The 18085-nt window shown below is 43.2% G+C and overlaps 1 protein-coding gene across 1 annotated transcript in view; it reads right to left on the bottom strand.

Annotated features, from left to right (window-relative positions):
* Positions 1 to 4110: 4110 nt before the first annotated feature.
* ATG2B (autophagy related 2B) overlaps positions 4111 to 18085 on the bottom strand; it is a 50315-nt gene continuing 36340 nt past the window's right edge. Inside the window, exons 35-43 of the mRNA XM_072116064.1 lie at positions 16556 to 16657; positions 14832 to 14910; positions 8907 to 9096; positions 8742 to 8811; positions 8423 to 8505; positions 7601 to 7722; positions 5535 to 5689; positions 5284 to 5433; positions 4111 to 4824 (exon numbers count right to left, since the gene is read on the bottom strand). Of these exons, the coding sequence (XP_071972165.1) occupies positions 4594 to 4824; positions 5284 to 5433; positions 5535 to 5689; positions 7601 to 7722; positions 8423 to 8505; positions 8742 to 8811; positions 8907 to 9096; positions 14832 to 14910; positions 16556 to 16657 (1182 nt within the window). The 3' untranslated portion in view covers positions 4111 to 4593. The remainder of the gene's footprint in view (positions 4825 to 5283; positions 5434 to 5534; positions 5690 to 7600; positions 7723 to 8422; positions 8506 to 8741; positions 8812 to 8906; positions 9097 to 14831; positions 14911 to 16555; positions 16658 to 18085) is intronic.

The following is an 18085-nucleotide window of genomic DNA, read 5'->3' as shown; positions in this document are numbered from 1 at the left end:
CAGAGGCTGGCAGTGCCGTCCCGACCACAGCAGCATGTCAGCTACGGCGTTAGTTTCAGCCTGTAGCAGGCGTGTGGTAGTGGTTAGGACAGCGCCATATCCAGAATGACACCCACATTAATACTCACAATCAGTGCTGGTATTAACTGTTTAAATGCCGCTAGGAGAGTTGCTGCTACCAATTAAATAGAGGCGGTGCATGCACTGTGATTTGGGGGAGTATCAATGACACCATTGGGGAACACTGACCACCCCCCAAAATGGTGGTGTGCTGAGCCGGATCAGTTTAAATTCCCCACTCTCCAATATGTTTTACCTATCAAATGTGCACAGGGAAAAAAGTTAAATGAGAAATACCCTTCTATTTGTCAACTCCCCAAAACATTCAAGAAAGGGGCAAAGTGAAATTAAAACTTTAGGTTTAACCCATTATCAGGGTTATGAAGGTCCACTCTGAGCTTATGTATATAGACTTAGAGTGTAGCATCATAAGCCTGATAATGGGTTAAACCCAACGTTTTAATATGACTAGGTTTAATAGGAACTTAGGACATGTGGTAGCCTTATTTACTGAAATGGTCTGAAGCTTAGGGCCCCGTACATGAGCCAACTGGCCAGGCCACAAAGGAGAGGGTCGGTCCTATTCCTGCCCATATAGGAGGCCAAGCAGCAGGTAAGCTCCCAAGACACATGAGCTGCAGGTGTACAGGTAGTTTTTAATTATTAAAAATCTTTTACCACTGCCTTTTCCTACATATCTCCAGAGCCAAATCCTATGTGTGTGTATATATTATCAGTGTACGAATAATCCTTTTAACAATAATGCACTTATAACCTGACTGTGGGGGGTTTTGGTCATTAAATCTTCATGTCAATTATTGGAACTTTTTTTGTCCGTCTCAAACTCTTATAAGATTATACCAGATTGTAACCTGCCCTTCAAGGAGGAAACCTGAAATAAATTCTATTTTTGCGGCGTTATCATCTCTCTGCTAAATATACAGTGCATTTCTACCAGTCCTGTGGATGTAATGTGCTTTTCCCATGAAATTAGGAATGTTTGCTTACGTTTATGCTGTGAGCTTGACAAAAATAATTACGGTAAGTATAAATAACAGGTCACTACTTGTCCGGAAGATTGATGCCTCCTGTTTACATCATAAGAAAGGCATTACAAACGTCTGCGCCTCTGCCTTTCTCCCAATGCATTTCAAAACGCAATCCAAGCGCATTATGTGACCACAGCAGCCAATCACAACCCCTGCCCCCGCTCTGATCGACTACATTATTAACCAACACCAGTAGCAGCTTAGGGATGACACAGATTGCTAATGTGTTATAGGTGTTATTCAACGCCATGAATTAATAGCCTATCCATGGTGTAGGTCATTGGGTCTGCCACACAGGCCACATAATGAGCATCAGAAGATTACAGAGGGTGAACACCGCCTGAAGCAAACGCTCCAACGCTGGGTAGTCACCAGCAGCGATAAAGCAGCACAACAAAGACCTATAGATCTTTAATAAGGATGTGTGAATTTTATAAAATCATATAATATTATGGCCCTTAATTTACACACTAAATATAGTAATATATTCAGCGCCCCTTCAATCACATAACTCCCGACTTACTATATACAGTAGCTTATTACGGTAATTTATTCACTGTATACCCCTATTAACTAAAATACAGAGTAAAACACCTCCTAATGAATCAATATATACACTGCCCAAAAAATAAAGGAAACAAATAACACATTCTAGATCTTAATGAATGAGGTGTGTGTCCTCCACGTGCCTGTATGATCTCCCTACAATGCCTCAGCTCCTGTGGGATATGGGTTGTTGGCCTCCTACGACTCTCTCCACATTTCCGAGTATCACCTCTAGTCTCTGGACACTAGGTGGGGATGCTCCAAACCTTTGGATCACAGCTAGCATTCATGTGCCATCCTGGATTAGCTAATGAAACCAGTGCCCACTTATTAAAAAAGCCAGCATCCCCTATTCAATGGCCCCGGCCAAATTCTTTTTATATCTTAAGGGAGTCCATTAAAAAAAAAAAAAAAAACGTCACTTGCTCTCTTCTGTTGTGCAAGTTGCCCACATTGTAATCAGCCATAGGTATTACCCATGTACTATGACATCACCAAGTGTATAATACCTGTAGTGTGACATCAGGAAATGCATTATTCATCATGCTACTGCATCAAATGACATCAATAACCATCTACTATGACATCACTCTGTGTGTATTAACTCTGCATTTTAAAATCCCCTGCTGAAAATGTCATGTAGGGGCTCAATTTCAAGGTTTGCCTCACGGTTACCCATACCTCCCAACATTGGGATGAGAGAAAAGTCCCATCACCTTTTTTCTAAATCATTCTCCCTTGCTCTATCCAGAATAAAAGCACATCTACCTAAATGACCCCCACATAGTATAAGGCACCTTACTATCGTCAACCAAACTATGGACCCATATAATACCCCCTAATGCAACTCTGCAACATATAAGCCCCTCTTTAATTTTATCCTCCAGTTACATTGCGTCTTCCACTTATATCTCCCCAAACTTATACACAATACTATCTGTACTCCTACCCCCACCTCACATGGTGTGGCCCTTATTATCTATCCTACTCATATTGTGTCCTCCTGTTCTCCAGCCTTCTTCGTATTGTGACTAATTGTCCTCCAGCTTCCCTCATATTGTGTCCTCCCGTCTTCCAGCCTCCTCTTACTGTGGCCACATGTCCCTTGTTCCGGGGTATTAAATAAACAAAAACCCTGTTACTTACCTTCTATCATTCCCCCAGCAGTCTGTAATGTTTTGGACCAGGAGGCGGCAGGACAATGCAGGCAAGAGAGGTTCAGCCCGGGACATTCTCCAAACTGCCCGGGACGGCAGGACAGCGCCCAAAAACCGAGACTGTCCTTCCAAATCTGGGATGGATGGGTTAAATACATTCACATATGATTTAATCAGGTGATGGAAACATCAACAGGAAGGGGAGGGATTATACAATTAAAAATAGGAATGCCCAATATTACAGAGATTATAGGAGAAGGTCTTTGCCTATGGATGCGGTCACACGTGGGGTTTACAGTGCATTCTGTAACACAATTCAACAGCAGTGGAAATGAGATTTGCCTAATTACATTGTGAGGAAAGTAAGTATACAAGCTACAGGTAGATAAGGTCTTTATCCTAGGATCCATGCATCTCATCATCTCTGATCTGGCTCATGTCTCTTTTTCTATGTGTCAGATACTAGTAAAAATTCAGAAGCTAAATGAAAGTATAGATAATCCTGGACCCTGATAAATCAAGCACATTAAACTTTCAAATTGTGTCGCAAGATAATGCACTTACAAGCACCAGTAAAAAGATGGTGAACTTCGTTGGACCTGAGTGGGGAAGCGTCACATGCCGGATATCGGGCGCACACTGCGGCACAGTGCATTGTTGTCGGACAATTCACTTTCAGTGAACAACAGGGGGGAATGTAAGTAAATGTGCCCCAATGTGTCGCAACTTGCACAAAGTAAATGCAAAGAAAAATAATACACAGTGCACCAGTTTTAATATTTTTGGGCCACTACGTTTATGGAAACGCAATGTAATTAGATTTATCTTCTCTCAACAGTTGTTGAATTATGTTTCAAAATGCAATGTAAATGCCACATGTGACCGCACCATGAACCTGTGGGCAGCCTTTAGTTATTATGTATCTAGATCCACTCAATGCAGGAGAATGGACTTGATGGAGGCCTCACTAAGAGAGGAAACCTTTTCATCATATGGGAGAGATTTATCACTTTCCTGCCCAGCCTTATAAGGAGATACGGGATTGATTTTCTCCAAAAGTCAGGGAACAAGAAAGGAAACTTATTAATGATCTTCCCCAGGGAAGTCACATCCTAGGGAGACAGACCAATGAAGGGGACGTATGGACAGGGTTTCCGAATACATTCACAAATTCCAGTCAAGGGAGACTGAAGGCCATGCCAAGTTGGAAAACCGCAATAAAAACCTGAAATAACATAAATATTCAGAAACCTGTATCACCGTCACACTATGCACGTTGTGTCCACATATAACACATGTTCTCACCATAACACAGATGTTTTATTAACACTATAAACAGATTACAAATGTACAGACTAAATGTAACACAAGACTTTGTAGTTCTGACCCCGAGATCCGGTGACAGGAGGGCTGGACACAGAACATCTACCACCACATGGAACGGAATTGTTATTCATTTTTTTCAACCAAGTGCAAAGCCGAGGGAAAAAAAAAAGGAGCAAAGTATCGCTTAACACTTGTAGAAAGCTATTGCCAAAATAGAGAGATTTTTTAGTCTGACTTTTGGAATTGACTGGAGGTAAGGAAGGGGGAGCTGAAGCTGAGGAGCCATGATGGCTGAGCTGCATATGACACAGTACAGCATCCCTGTGCACACATTGCGGTAGGTAAGTTTCACCCATTCCTGAGCCGTGAGCTATTGGGCCAGCATGGTAAGTCACAGTATTGGCCCTGCTTCTGGTGCGCAGTCCATGTCCGCACTGCCCTGGCGGCGAAACGCACTATCCTTCTTCTAACCTCCATTTTTGTGACTCTTCCTCCCTGACATCAGGGCGGATCTGATTCCGCATTCCCCCCAACACGTTAGATGTGGCTTCCGTTGCAACGATAAGTGGTTTCACAACCGCAGGAGGTATCTGGCGCAGAACTCCGCCCACTGCGCCGGTGACCCCTCTGTTCTCATGTTCGCGAGCTGCCGTTTCATATATGGTTTGAGCAGTGTCTGTGATTCCCTGCAGAGAACAGAAAGAAAAAAGTGTGAGGCAATGGTTAAACAGATAGTCCAATTTTGACGGATTTTACCCTTTTTTTTTTAAATGTAAACAACCCTTTCAATGGGAAGAATGGAAAAAAAAATTGGCAATAGTTATTAGGAACATATTAAAAAAAAATTGTAATAAAGAGATTGGGATATGATCTTTTTTCTAATTCTGGACAATACCGAAATGGACCGGATTCAGCAAATTCCTTGATTTTAAAAACTAAAAATAATCTGGGGGTTTTCAAATTGATGGTAAAACGCAGCAGTGCAGAACCATCTGGCCATTTCCAATTCTGTGTCTTTTAATCAATTTCAACACTGTACAAATGTAAAATAGCAAGATCTTTGCTGCAGGGTAGTTGTACATAAGCCCTTGTGTGATAATCAGTACAGGAATAAATAGCCAGAATATGATAATATACAATGTTACCTCCTTGACTACGGTGTAAGCTTTCGCCACGCCTTCTCGGAGGTCGACCGGTTGATGCACCATTCGATGATGAGAAAATCGCTTTGCCCTCCTCAACTCAACAGGACTTGGTCCAGGTGACACCATGTCATAGGCAGTCTCTGCCGCAGCCTACGCCCGCAAAGAGAAATTAGTTGGCAATTCTACCTCCAGATTATAGCAATTCTACAATGGATTCATTTACAAAATATGCAGGTCACTCATATTATCACCTGTATGGTCTGCACAACTCTGTTGGTCAGTTCTAGCGCAGCCATGGCGGTGGATGTACCAAATGAGGCAGCCCCTCTTTGGAAGCCTCGCACAATGCGGCCATCTTTGTAGTACTGCTCTATGGGTAGCCAGACCAAATCCTTAAGACCTTGTACTGAAGACAAACAAACCATGTGAGACATGATCATTTTAGAAACCAGACGACATATACACTCGCCGGCCACTTTATTAGGTACACCATGCTAGTAACGGGTTGGAACCCCTTTTGCCTTCAGAACTGCCTCAATTCTTCGTGGCATAGATTCAACAAGGTGCTGGAAGCATTCCTCAGAGATTTTGGTCCATATTGACATGATGGCATCACACAGTTGCCGCAGATTTGTCGGCTGCACATCCATGATGCGAATCTCCCATTCCACCACATCCCAAAGATGCTCTATTGGATTGAGATCTGGTGACTGTGGAGGCCATTTGAGTACAGTGAACTCATTGTCATGTTCAAGAAACCAGTCTGAGATGATTCCAGCTTTATGACATGGCGCATTATCCTGCTGAAAGTAGCCATCAGATGTTGGGTACATTGTGGTCATAAAGGGATGGACATGGTCAGCAACAATACTCAGGTAGGCTGTGGCGTAGCAACGATGCTCAATTGGTACCAAGGGGCACAAGGAGTGCCAAGAAAATATTCCCCACACCATGACACCACCACCACAAGCCTGAACCGTTGATACAAGGCAGGATGGATCCATGCTTTCATGTTGTTGATGCCAAATTCTGACCCTAGCATCCGAATGTCGCAGCAGAAATCGAGACTCATCAGACCAGGCAACGTTTTTCCAATCTTCTACTGTCCAATTTCGATGAGCTTGTGCCAATTGTAGCCTCAGTTTCCTGTTCTTAGCTGAAAGGAGTGGCACCCGGTGTGGTCTTCTGCTGCTGTAGCCCATCTGCCTCAAAGTTCGACGTACTATGCATTTAGAGATGCTCTTCTGCCTACCTTGGTTGTAACGGGTGGCGATTTGAGTCACTGTTGCCTTTCTATCAGCTCGAACCAGTCTGCCCATTCTCCTCTGACCTCAACAACAAGGCATTTCCGCCCACAGAACTGCCGCTCACTGGATGTTTTTTCTTTTTCGGACCATTCTCTGTAAACCCTAGAGATGGTTGTGCGTGAAAATCCCAGTAGATCAGCAGTTTCTGAAATACTCAGACCAGCCCTTCTGGCACCAACAACCATGCCACGTTCAAAGGCACTCAAATCACCTTTCTTCCCCATACTGATGCTCGGTTTGAACTGCAGGAGATTGTCTTGACCATGTCTACATGCCTAAATGCACTGAGTTGCCGCCATGTGATTGGCTGATTAGAAATTAAGTGTTAACGAGCAGTTGGACAGGTATACCTAATAAAGTGGCCGGTGAGTGTATGTGTCTTATTTGGACACTAAAGTGAAAAAATACGTACATGAAAATTATATCTAAAATTATATTTGATGATCTTTTGGATATCTGTATGAATCACAATCTAAGGCAATGGGTGTGTTTACTTTCTATCTCCAATGGTCTATTATGTAAATAGGATTATTGTCTGTAACCCTGGTGGTCCAGAAAGGGTTAACATACACATCCTTGGTTGTCTAATGCCGACATGAAATTACATGTCTGTATACACAGTGGTCTAGGATAACGATGAGGTTGATATCTGTAACCTTAGTGACCAAGGTCAGAGATAGGTTTTATGTCGGCATCCCTGGTGGGCTAGATGATCTAGGGATGGCGTTAGGCTGATCTCCAGCGTTAGTATTTGGGACTGGATGAAGCATGGGAGATGGCTGGTGGATGAATAAAATCAGAGTCTCTCTCAGTTCATGGCTGCTGTGATTACAGAACAGCCATTGACAGGTTTGGATCTGGTGTGTTTATGGTGGAATCGGTTAAAGACCAGGACAATTGCTCACCCGAAGCACCAACAACTCTGTATTTTACTGGACCTAATGGTTCTAAAAATTACTAACAAACCATAGACCCAGAAGCTACATAGAATATACCAATGAAGGAGTCACCTAGCTGAACCAAAGAATGCATCGGCCCCACTCCTCCCAGAATGCCCGGCAGCTGGTTCTTCTTTATATCGGTCAACCATTCATTAATGGCATAAGAGAAGAGTTTTTCCACACCTAATAAACTAGAAAAGAGAAATCAGAATTACTCAATAAGTATTGCTAAAAATGGTTAATTATTTAGAGAAAAACCATCAGTCTATGCTCCTTCCCTGACGAGCAGGACAGAACATGATTTCTATTGGCTGCTCTGCAGAGTAGTAAGGATCTCTATATGGAGAATTGGCTGGGAAGAGTGACTGAGCATGTGCGTCCACCAGGACTAAGTTAAGGACACCATTACTATACAGGTGGCAATACACTATGTAAATAAGAAGAATAGGACTGCTTTCTTCCAGAAACAATGCCACTCTGGTCTATGGCTTGTCAGATATAGCAGCTCATCTCTGTCAGTGTTAACATCTTTGGACTGGTACAATAGCTGTCATCATATCAAGAGCTTGTACAAAATATGAATTACTGTTTTAATCCAAGAAAGGAAATCTCTCAAAAGATGAAAAGGTCCAAATAGCGACCTGTCCGTGACACTTGTATTATTCTGCCTGGAAATGGTCTGTGACTACAGGTCGGGTGGTTTGGTGCACTCCAATAAAATAAGATTTTATGGATAAAGTACAAGCAATGTTTTAGATCGCTGAGTGAAAAACACATTGCTCGATTCTTTGAAATTCTGTTTCTTTCTAGGAATTACGTAAATTGTCAACAGGGTTTCCACAGTTCTGTTGTCCAGGTGGCGTCTCCCTTCTGGTGTTGACCATGTCTTACCCATGCCGGTAGCAGAGTCTCTTCAACTTTAACTCAGAGTTGTTCAGTTGAGCCAACCCTATGAGTATTCCAGTTAATGTACCCTAAAAAAAAACATAAAACACAGAATGTAAGAATTCTAAATAATAGTAGAATAATAAAATATCCCGATACACATTAGGGTCTTTTCATAAAAGCATCATTGCTGCTATTCATAAAGGATGTGACCGATCAAGACAATCCATTTATTTATCAGCTTTGCATATAGTTCCATTATATCTTATAAAGCTGCACTGTACATGATCTATTGCTATTATTATTATTATCTATTGAAGGATACCTGGTCCATGGAGACATGTTTTCCATGATAATCCAATCTTATCGGAACCTCTGATGTAAATCTGAATTCCCTGAACAAGAAAATGAGAAATGTTAGAGGTGCCTCCAGACCCATATCTATCTCACATCTGTGGGTTTATGGATATAAAAATTCCAGAAGACGCACCGGAAAAACACAGGCTGGTCGTCAAACGTGGAGGCATCACTAGCGTAGTCTTCACTAAATTCTGCAAAGCTCAGGTCACCATTTCTCACAGGCTGGCTCTGGCCAATAAATGAAATCACAGGGATTCGTTCTTGAGGGTTCAGATGCTTTGGCAAAGTGCAAGTGACGTCAGATCCTGGAGGTCTTTTAACTGGAAGGAAATAGAAATATGGAGAAACTATAATACGGGTGTGATCACATGAGGGTGGTGTCTGAACTAGCAGATGTAGGCTTAGGCAATAAACTGGAATCTTTACTGAGAATTTTTACACTTTTTACACTTTATTATTGTAACAGAACGTCATTTGTGGTCAAAAGTATTGAGACCAACACAAATTTCGACAAGCTTGCTGCTTCAGGGATTCTTGATCTGGTCAGATGTTTCTTTGGTATACTGAAGTTATAAGCACTTCAGAAGTTTTTACATTTCTATTAAGAAATACATTAAATGAGTTAGTCCCTATCCTGCAGTGATGGAACCCTCATGGATCACAAATAAGTTGTACCACCATTACACCCTGTAAGAATGGAGGGACCAGTAGCACATACACACCGCTCTATCCACCGTCTATGGAACTGATGGAGAGGTTCATCAGCGCCACAGAGAAGTATAGAGCAGCAGGGTGCTTCTGTGCTCGGTGGAGGCAGGCTGGGCTGGGCAGTACACTACAGGGGGTGAGGCTGGGCTGGGCAGTACACTACAGGGGGTGAGGCTGGGCTGGGCAGTACACTACAGGGGGTCAGGCTGGGCTGGGCAGTACACTACCGGGGGTCAGGCTGGGCTGGGCAGTACACTACCGGGGGTCAGGCTGGGCTGGGCAGTACACTACCGGGGGTCAGGCTGGGCTGGGCAGTACACTACCGGGGGTCAGGCTGGGCTGGGCAGTACACTACCGGGGGTCAGGCTGGGCTGGGCAGTACACTACCGGGGGTCAGGCTGGGCTGGGCAGTACACTACCGGGGGTCAGGCTGGGCTGGGCAGTACACTACCGGGGGTCAGGCTGGGCTGGGCAGTACACTACCGGGGGTCAGGCTGGGCTGGGCAGTACACTACCGGGGGTCAGGCTGGGCTGGGCAGTACACTACCGGGGGTCAGGCTGGGCTGGGCAGTACACTACCGGGGGTCAGGCTGTACACTACCGGGGGTCAGGCTGTACACTACCGGGGGTCAGGCTGTACACTACCGGGGGTCAGGCTGTACACTACCGGGGGTCAGGCTGTACACTACCGGGGGTCAGGCTGTACACTACCGGGGGTCAGGCTGTACACTACCGGGGGTCAGGCTGTACACTACCGGGGGGCAGGCTGTACACTACCGGGGGGCAGGCTGTACACTACCGGGGGGCAGGCTGTACACTACCGGGGGGCAGGCTGTACACTACCGGGGGGCAGGCTGTACACTACCGGGGGGCTGGCTGGGCTGGCTGTACACTACCGGGGGGCAGGCTGGCTATAAACTGGGGGGGGGGGGGGTCTGTGATCAATGCATTTCCCGCCCTCGGCTTATACTCGAGTCAATAGGATTTCCCAGTTTTTAGTGGTAAAATTGGGGGTCTCTGCTTATACTCAAGTATATGCGGTAATTCTCATTTCGGTAAATTAATGTTATTGTTTGTATGATGAAAAATTATACAATTTTCTAACATACTTTCTGTATCAATTCCTCATGGTTTTCTATACCTCTGCTTTAGGGTTTGTTTTCAGTACAGTACAGAAATCTGAAAGCTAGTTAGTATCAGATCTGTGTGGTCAGAATTCTGGAATGTACTGGAAGCAGAGATCTAGAAAACCATGAGGAATTGATGAAAGTATGTTAGAAAAATGTATAATTTTTCATCATACACATAATGATATTAATTTGCTAAAATGGGAATACCCCTTTAAAATAACAAGACGGAAATATCAAGCACCATCCAGTCTGATTTTATAATTTAAGCAGCATGACATGGTGAAATCCATTGGCTTGTCCTCAGTGACACCAGAAAGTAATTTCGGGTCAGGGCTGCGGAAAGTGGAGGTCAAGTAAATGCCACCAAATACAAATGAAAGCACCTTCTTTGCAAACCAAAATTTCAGTCTCTATGTCCATATGTACACAAAGTATAATAACTATAGCACTGCTTCTTATGTAGAAAGAATAAAAAGAATAAAACCACTATAATACTGTACCTAGATACATAAACATAACCAATTTAATACGGTCCTTCATATATAATAAAAACTAATATAATACCACTACTAAGTACTAAGGCTAGAGAAAGCGCCAAACGGCGCGAAACGGCTGCCGCCTTGTTTGACCCCCTGCTCCCATCTCTGCCCCAATTTGGCTGCACCATGTCGGACTGATCTTATGTGAAACTACAATAAAGAATATTTCCAACGGGTGAGTGCCGCAAATTCCTTTTTTATATATCATTCCCGATGTCTGTACTCTGTATGCTGAGCACCACCCCTACGGACATTCTTTCACCTCTACACCATCTCTGAAGACATACATTAACTGCAGGCTTATAGGGGGTTGCGGTAGTGCCTCCGTCATTTCAAGTTCTCCGCTTGCCACTTTAAGTACAAAGTTTCTATAGCACTTTCCCCATGTATAATAATTAAATAATAAACAAATATATTTTATTGCCCCTGGAGATACAAGAATACAACTACTATAATACTGCCCCCTATGTACAGGGATTAAAACTACTATAATACTGCCCCCTATGTACAACAATATAACTACTATAATACTGCCCCCTATGTACAACAATATAACTACTATAATACTGCCCCCTATGTACAAGAATATAACTATATTAATACTGCCCCCTATGTACAAGAATATAACTACTATAATATTGCCCCCTATGTACAAGAATATAACTACTATAATACTGCCCCCTATGTACAAGAATATAACTGCTATAATACTGCTCCTTATGTACAGAATATAACTACTATAATGCTGCCCCCTATGTACAAGAATATAGCTACTATAATACTGCCCCCTATGTACAAGAATATAACTATATTAATACTGCCCCCTATGTACAAGAATATAACTACTATAATACTGCCCCCTATGTACAAGAATATAACTACTATAATACTGCCCCCTATGTACAAGAATATAACTGCTATAATACTGCTCCCTATGTACAGAATATAACTACTATAATACTGCCCCCTATGTACAAGAATATAACTACTATAATACTGCTCCCTATGTACAAGAATATACCGTATATACTCGAGTATAAGCCGACCCGAGTATAAGCCGAGGCCCCTAATTTTACCACAAAATACTGGGAAAACCTATTGACTCGAGTATAAGCCGAGGGTGGGAAATGCATTGGTCACACTCTCCCCAGTGTATATAGCCTGCCAGACCCTGCCCCAGTGTATATAGCCTGCCAGACCCTGCCCCAGTGTATATAGCCTGCCAGACCCTGCCCCAGTGTATATAGCCTGCCGCCACTGCCCCAGTGTATATAGCCTGCCAGCCCCTGCCCCAGTGTATATAGCCTGCCAGACCCTGCCCCAGTGTATATAGCCTGCCAGACCCTGCCCCAGTGTATATAGCCTGCCAGACCCTGCCCCAGTGTATATAGCCTGCCAGACCCTGCCCCAGTGTATATAGCCTGCCAGACCCTGCCCCAGTGTATATAGCCTGCCAGACCCTGCCCCAGTGTATATAGCCTGCCAGACCCTGCCCCAGTGTATATAGCCTGCCAGACCCTGCCCCAGTGTATATAGCCTGCCAGACCCTGCCCCAGTGTATATAGCCTGCCAGACCCTGCCCCAGGGTATATAGCCTGCCAGACCCTGCCCCAGGGTATATAGCCTGCCAGACCCTGCCCCAGGGTATATAGCCTGCCAGACCCTGCCCCAGGGTATATAGCCTGCCAGACCCTGCCCCAGGGTATATAGCCTGCCAGACCCTGCCCCAGGGTATATAGCCTGCCAGACCCTGCCCCAGGGTATATAGCCTGCCAGACCCTGCCCCAGGGTATATAGCCTGCCAGACCCTGCCCCAGGGTATATAGCCTGCCAGACCCTGCCCCAGGGTATATAGCCTGCCAGACCCTGCCCCAGGGTATATAGCCTGCCAGACCCTGCCCCAGTGTATATAGCCTGCCAGACCCTGCCCCAGGGTATATAGCCTGCCAGACCCTGCCCCAGGGTATATAGCCTGCCAGACCCTGCCCCAGTGTATATAGCCTGCCAGACCCTGCCCCAGTGTATATAGCCTGCCGCCGCTGCCAGACAGATCGCACAGAAGATATACAGGGGTCACCGGAAAGGTGAGTTTAGATATATTTATTTTTTTGACTCGAGTATAAGCCGAGTTTGGAATTTTCAGCACATTTTTTGTGCTGAAAAACTAGGCTTATACTCGAGTATATAAGGTAACTACTATAATACTGCCTACTATGTACAAGAATATATCTACTATAATACTGCCCCCTATGTACAAGAATATAACTACTATAATACTGCCCCTATGTACAAGAATATAACTACTATAATACTGCTCCCTATGTACAAGAATATAACTGCTATAATACTGCTCCCTATGTACAAGAATATAACTACTATAATACTGCCCTCTATGTACAAGAATATAACTACTATAATACTGCCTCCTATGTACAAGAACACAACTACTATATACTGCCCCCTATGTACAAGAATATAACTACTATAATACTGCCCCCTATGTACAAGAACACAACTACTATATACTGCCCCCTATGTTCAAGAATATAACTACTATAATACTGCCCCCTATGTACAAGAATATAACTACTATAATACTGCCCCCTATGTACAAGAATATAACTACTATAATACTGCCCCCTATGTACAAGAATACAACTACTATAATACTGCCCCCTATATACAAGAATATAACTACTATAATACTGCCCCCTATGTACAAGAACACAACTACTATATACTGCCCCCTATGTTCAAGAATATAACTACTATAATACTGCCCCCTATGTACAAGAATATAACTACTATAATACTGCCCCCTATGTACAAGAATATAACTACTATAATACTGCCCCCTATGTACAAGAATACAACTACTATAATACTGCCCCCTATATACAAGAATATAACTACTATAATACTGCCCCCTATGTACAAGAACACAACTACTATATACTGCCCCCTATGTTCAAGAATATAACTACTATATACTGCCCCCTATGCACAAGAATATAACTACTACCCTGTTTCCCCGAAAATAAGACAGTGTCTTATATTAATTTTTGCTCCTTAAGAGGCACCAGGTCTTATTTTCAGGGGATTCTTATTTTTCCAAGAACAAGAATTTACATTTATCGATGAACAAAAAAAATCTACTTCTCTTCTGACTCTCCAAACTCTGAATTTCCTGCTGTATTTCTTGTGACTCCATTTCTATTAGAATCATTGGCCCCAATATCTCATGTTTAGTAAAAGCACTTTCCATACATGGCCCTTCTTATCCTGGAGGCTGCTGGGATCACATTTGCAGCACAACAGCCGGTGATTTTATTCCATTAATTCTTCCCTATGTCACAACCTTCTGCAGCATCAAAAAGATTTCCTAATACTAATGTATGTCCCGGGGGAAGCTGCTGCAATGACTACCGCTAGGTCTTATTTTCAGGGGAGGCCTTATATTTCTAAGACTTAGCAAAATTGTACTAGGTCTTATTTTCGGGGGATGTCTTATTTTAGGGGAAACAGGGTATATACTGCCCCCTATGCACAAGAATATGACAATATATAACTAGAAATACATTGACTTGTATGGGTTCACATAGGCCCTTTTGATGCAGATGCCCTATTTTCATTGAACTGGAAGTGAAACGTGAAGGGTGTTGGTTACATTGTACATACCTTCAGGATCTGGGGTCACTAATATTTCCACTTCTGCAGAAAGACTTGTGAAGAAATCTTTCAAGAAGAACAAGGCATCCTATAAAAGACAGAAATGACAAGTTGTCACAGCCCCGCCCCTTTACAATATACAAGAAATGAAAGGACACGTACATTTTCTGGTTTGTAAGGTTTGATGGAGATGAATGGTGACACCTTTCTGATTCCATCATTTATTCTCAGACTACGTTACATCATCTTACATAGGAGCTTCTAGAAGAGAGATTTGCCAGATGATTGTTTAGTAATTAATGGAGTTCCAGGAAGGACCATCCTAATAATGTACAGGAAAGACACATCCTGTTTATTCTGCTGAGCTGGAGTTTAATTTGTGGAAAACCTACATGAATTCACTGAATGCAAAAAAATCTGTTTATCCAATTGCAGTATAATTTACGAAGACAACAATTTCTAAACCCTTTAAATGATCTTTCTACATTTAACCCCGACACGACTGCCATACATCCTATTTGAACAAGCCCAATGTATTTATCAACTTTCATCGAATCGTCTGATCTTATGGTCGGATGCTTCTCATGAATAGCTTCTCTTGCCTGCACACTGCAGTGCTCTCTGCTGCTTTCCCATCCCCTCCCCCCCACATTACAAGACCAGCTCAGACACAGGCACTTCCTGCAGCAAGAAGCAGTGTACACCGGTAAAAGATAGAGCATGCTTTAACTTTCACCGTGTGAGAGGCGGTGCGGCGCTGTTTTCTATGGAGAGGGGAGGGGCGAGAACCGCTCACCCCTGCTCCTCTCCAGCGCGCTGCCTTGTTTCTGAATGTACCCTTATCTCTACAAACTACAGACAGACACAATCTTTATAGCAGGGGAGGGAGGCATATAGCAGAGCCGATTCTGTGTGTGCTTTAGCTGAGGGATAGCAAAGCTGAGTGTGATATTATGTGTTATATCCATCTCATGATTCTGATCTCTCATTTCTAGGTGTCACATACTAGTGAATGTTCAAAAGATAAATGAAAGTGTAGATGCAGACAAATACTAAGAGTCTGCTTAGAGAGTCCTCGCCCACATTTTGTAAACATCGCTAGGGGATTAAAATTTTAGAACTTTCTTTCATAGGTAAACCCCTTTAAGATTGCTAGAGATATGCCAAGGCCGGATCTTATTTTGTTTAGGAAGAGAATTCATAAAAAATGGCACTTTTGACATTATGCACTCCTGTGCCTCTCACTCTCCTGTGCCGCACTCTCCTAATAACCCAATTATGCACGCCTCCAGCGCGCTACCAATCTGATGCTCTGACGTGCATGTGACTGATGAGCATCTGATCCGCCAGCTCTCACGTAACAGCGCCACTCACATAATACTCGCACATACACAGAGCACTGCTGTTGCCGGCTGGGGACAACCTGCCTCACACCAACATGTCATGCGCAGCATGCATGCGGTGGATAGTTCAGAAAGCTTGGCATGACGGGGAGCGGAGGATATAGACTGCATCAAAGAAGATAATCAAGGAGAATAAAAGTGTTTTTGGTGACAAAGCACCAACACAGAGGACATACACAGACACTACAACACAATTAAACCATGGCCATTATGGGAGACTCTATTTTAGGGGTTTGTGTTGATCAGTTCCCTCTAAAAGCTTTTCTGAGTACAAATGCCCCCTACTGGAGACATCTATAAACAACACCTGTCCCATCTAGTATGTATCACCTGGTCAATGTTGAGGCGCAGCGGCATGAGTGTCACCCGCAAGCAGCATTCCTGTGGGGAATGGGAAGACTCCGGTCGCACGTGTAAGGCTTTAACTGTGAGCTGGAAGAATAAAAACAGAAGACACAAAAGATTTGTTTCAGTAGAATGTTTTTTTTCCCTTTGAGGCTTCTCTGCTCCTGTAGATAAACATCTGGAACCTCACAAAAAACAATAATTCATCATCTCTGGGCACAATGTAAAAGAGAAATGTTCTGCAGTTTCCTTGTGAAGTCTGGCCAAGAGCCTCTCCCTCAGCTGCAGCTCCAGACAAGAGCTGCGCACAATAAGATGGTGTAGAGATGTTACATAAGAGAGGTGCAGGTTTTCCTCATTGCAATCTAGTGGACATAATTTTTTTACATTTTTTCTAAGTCTGGCCTTCATGACTGCCATACAGCTATACATGTCCTATTTGCACATCCTCACGTGCAGATAGCACATATAAACACATAGTGGTTCTAGGTGCCAGGGTTCCAGAGATGCGGGTGTTTCAGAATGTAGAAGGAGCTGCAGCAGACACTTTACAATAGTACATACACATCTACCTGGGAAGCTGGGAAATGGTTATGGATTGACACTGTATTAGTTACAACATATTTTGGTAAAGGTTTATACAATTGTACCATATTTAATATGAAAAATAACAAAAATATTTTCTCACTATTTTAGTTATTTGTTGGCCAATTCTATTAATAAAATTATTCTATCAAGTTAAAAAAAACTAAAGTAAAAATAGGTATGATATGTAAAGCGGTAAAGCACTACGGAATTTGATGGCGCTATATAAATAAAGATCATTTTTATTATAAAGCGGTTCCAAAGATTTTGTAATTTAAAGAAGAGCAGAATAGAACTGCAGAGAGTGACCTGGACAATCAGGTATCAATGACCCTCGGTCAGGAAGGGGTTGAATTATTGCTATTTTTATTCTGGCAGAAATGCAGTGATATCAAGCTATTCTGCCCCAGCATAGAAGTGAGTTCTTCATTCCTAGTAGTCTGGCAGGTCGTTCTTCCCCTCTACCCACTGAGCACGTCTGCATGTTCTGCCACAGCAAGTGGGAATGTGCTCAGCATGAATGCCACGTATCAGAAACCATGCTGGGGGCATAGCCAGGACGGAGCAGATAAGTGACTGATATTAGGCAGGCTCCACATATGGCAGCTGTGTGCTGGAAGTTGCATCATATCTCAAGATAAACACGGAAATCGCTTCCAAACATCTAAACATTGTGGTTGAAATTCTGCATTATATTAGATATAGGAACTTCATGTATGAAACAAATATCACAGTAACTTCCCCCAGGATATTCCAGTCATCCGCTTCACAGAGATTACATCACTTAAGGGGCTGGGTTTCCCCAAATAGAGAATATCTAACATAAAATGAGATTAGTGAGGATGTAACACCCAGCAACCTCACTGACCAGCTGTGGGTAGTGGTGATACACACATCAGACAAAGTTTCTTTAATACTATTTGATGATCA

Source organism: Engystomops pustulosus, chromosome 7 (assembly GCF_040894005.1).
Source record: "Engystomops pustulosus chromosome 7, aEngPut4.maternal, whole genome shotgun sequence".
Lineage (NCBI taxonomy): Eukaryota > Metazoa > Chordata > Amphibia > Anura > Leptodactylidae > Engystomops > Engystomops pustulosus.
This window is presented reverse-complemented; position numbering and strand designations above follow the sequence as displayed.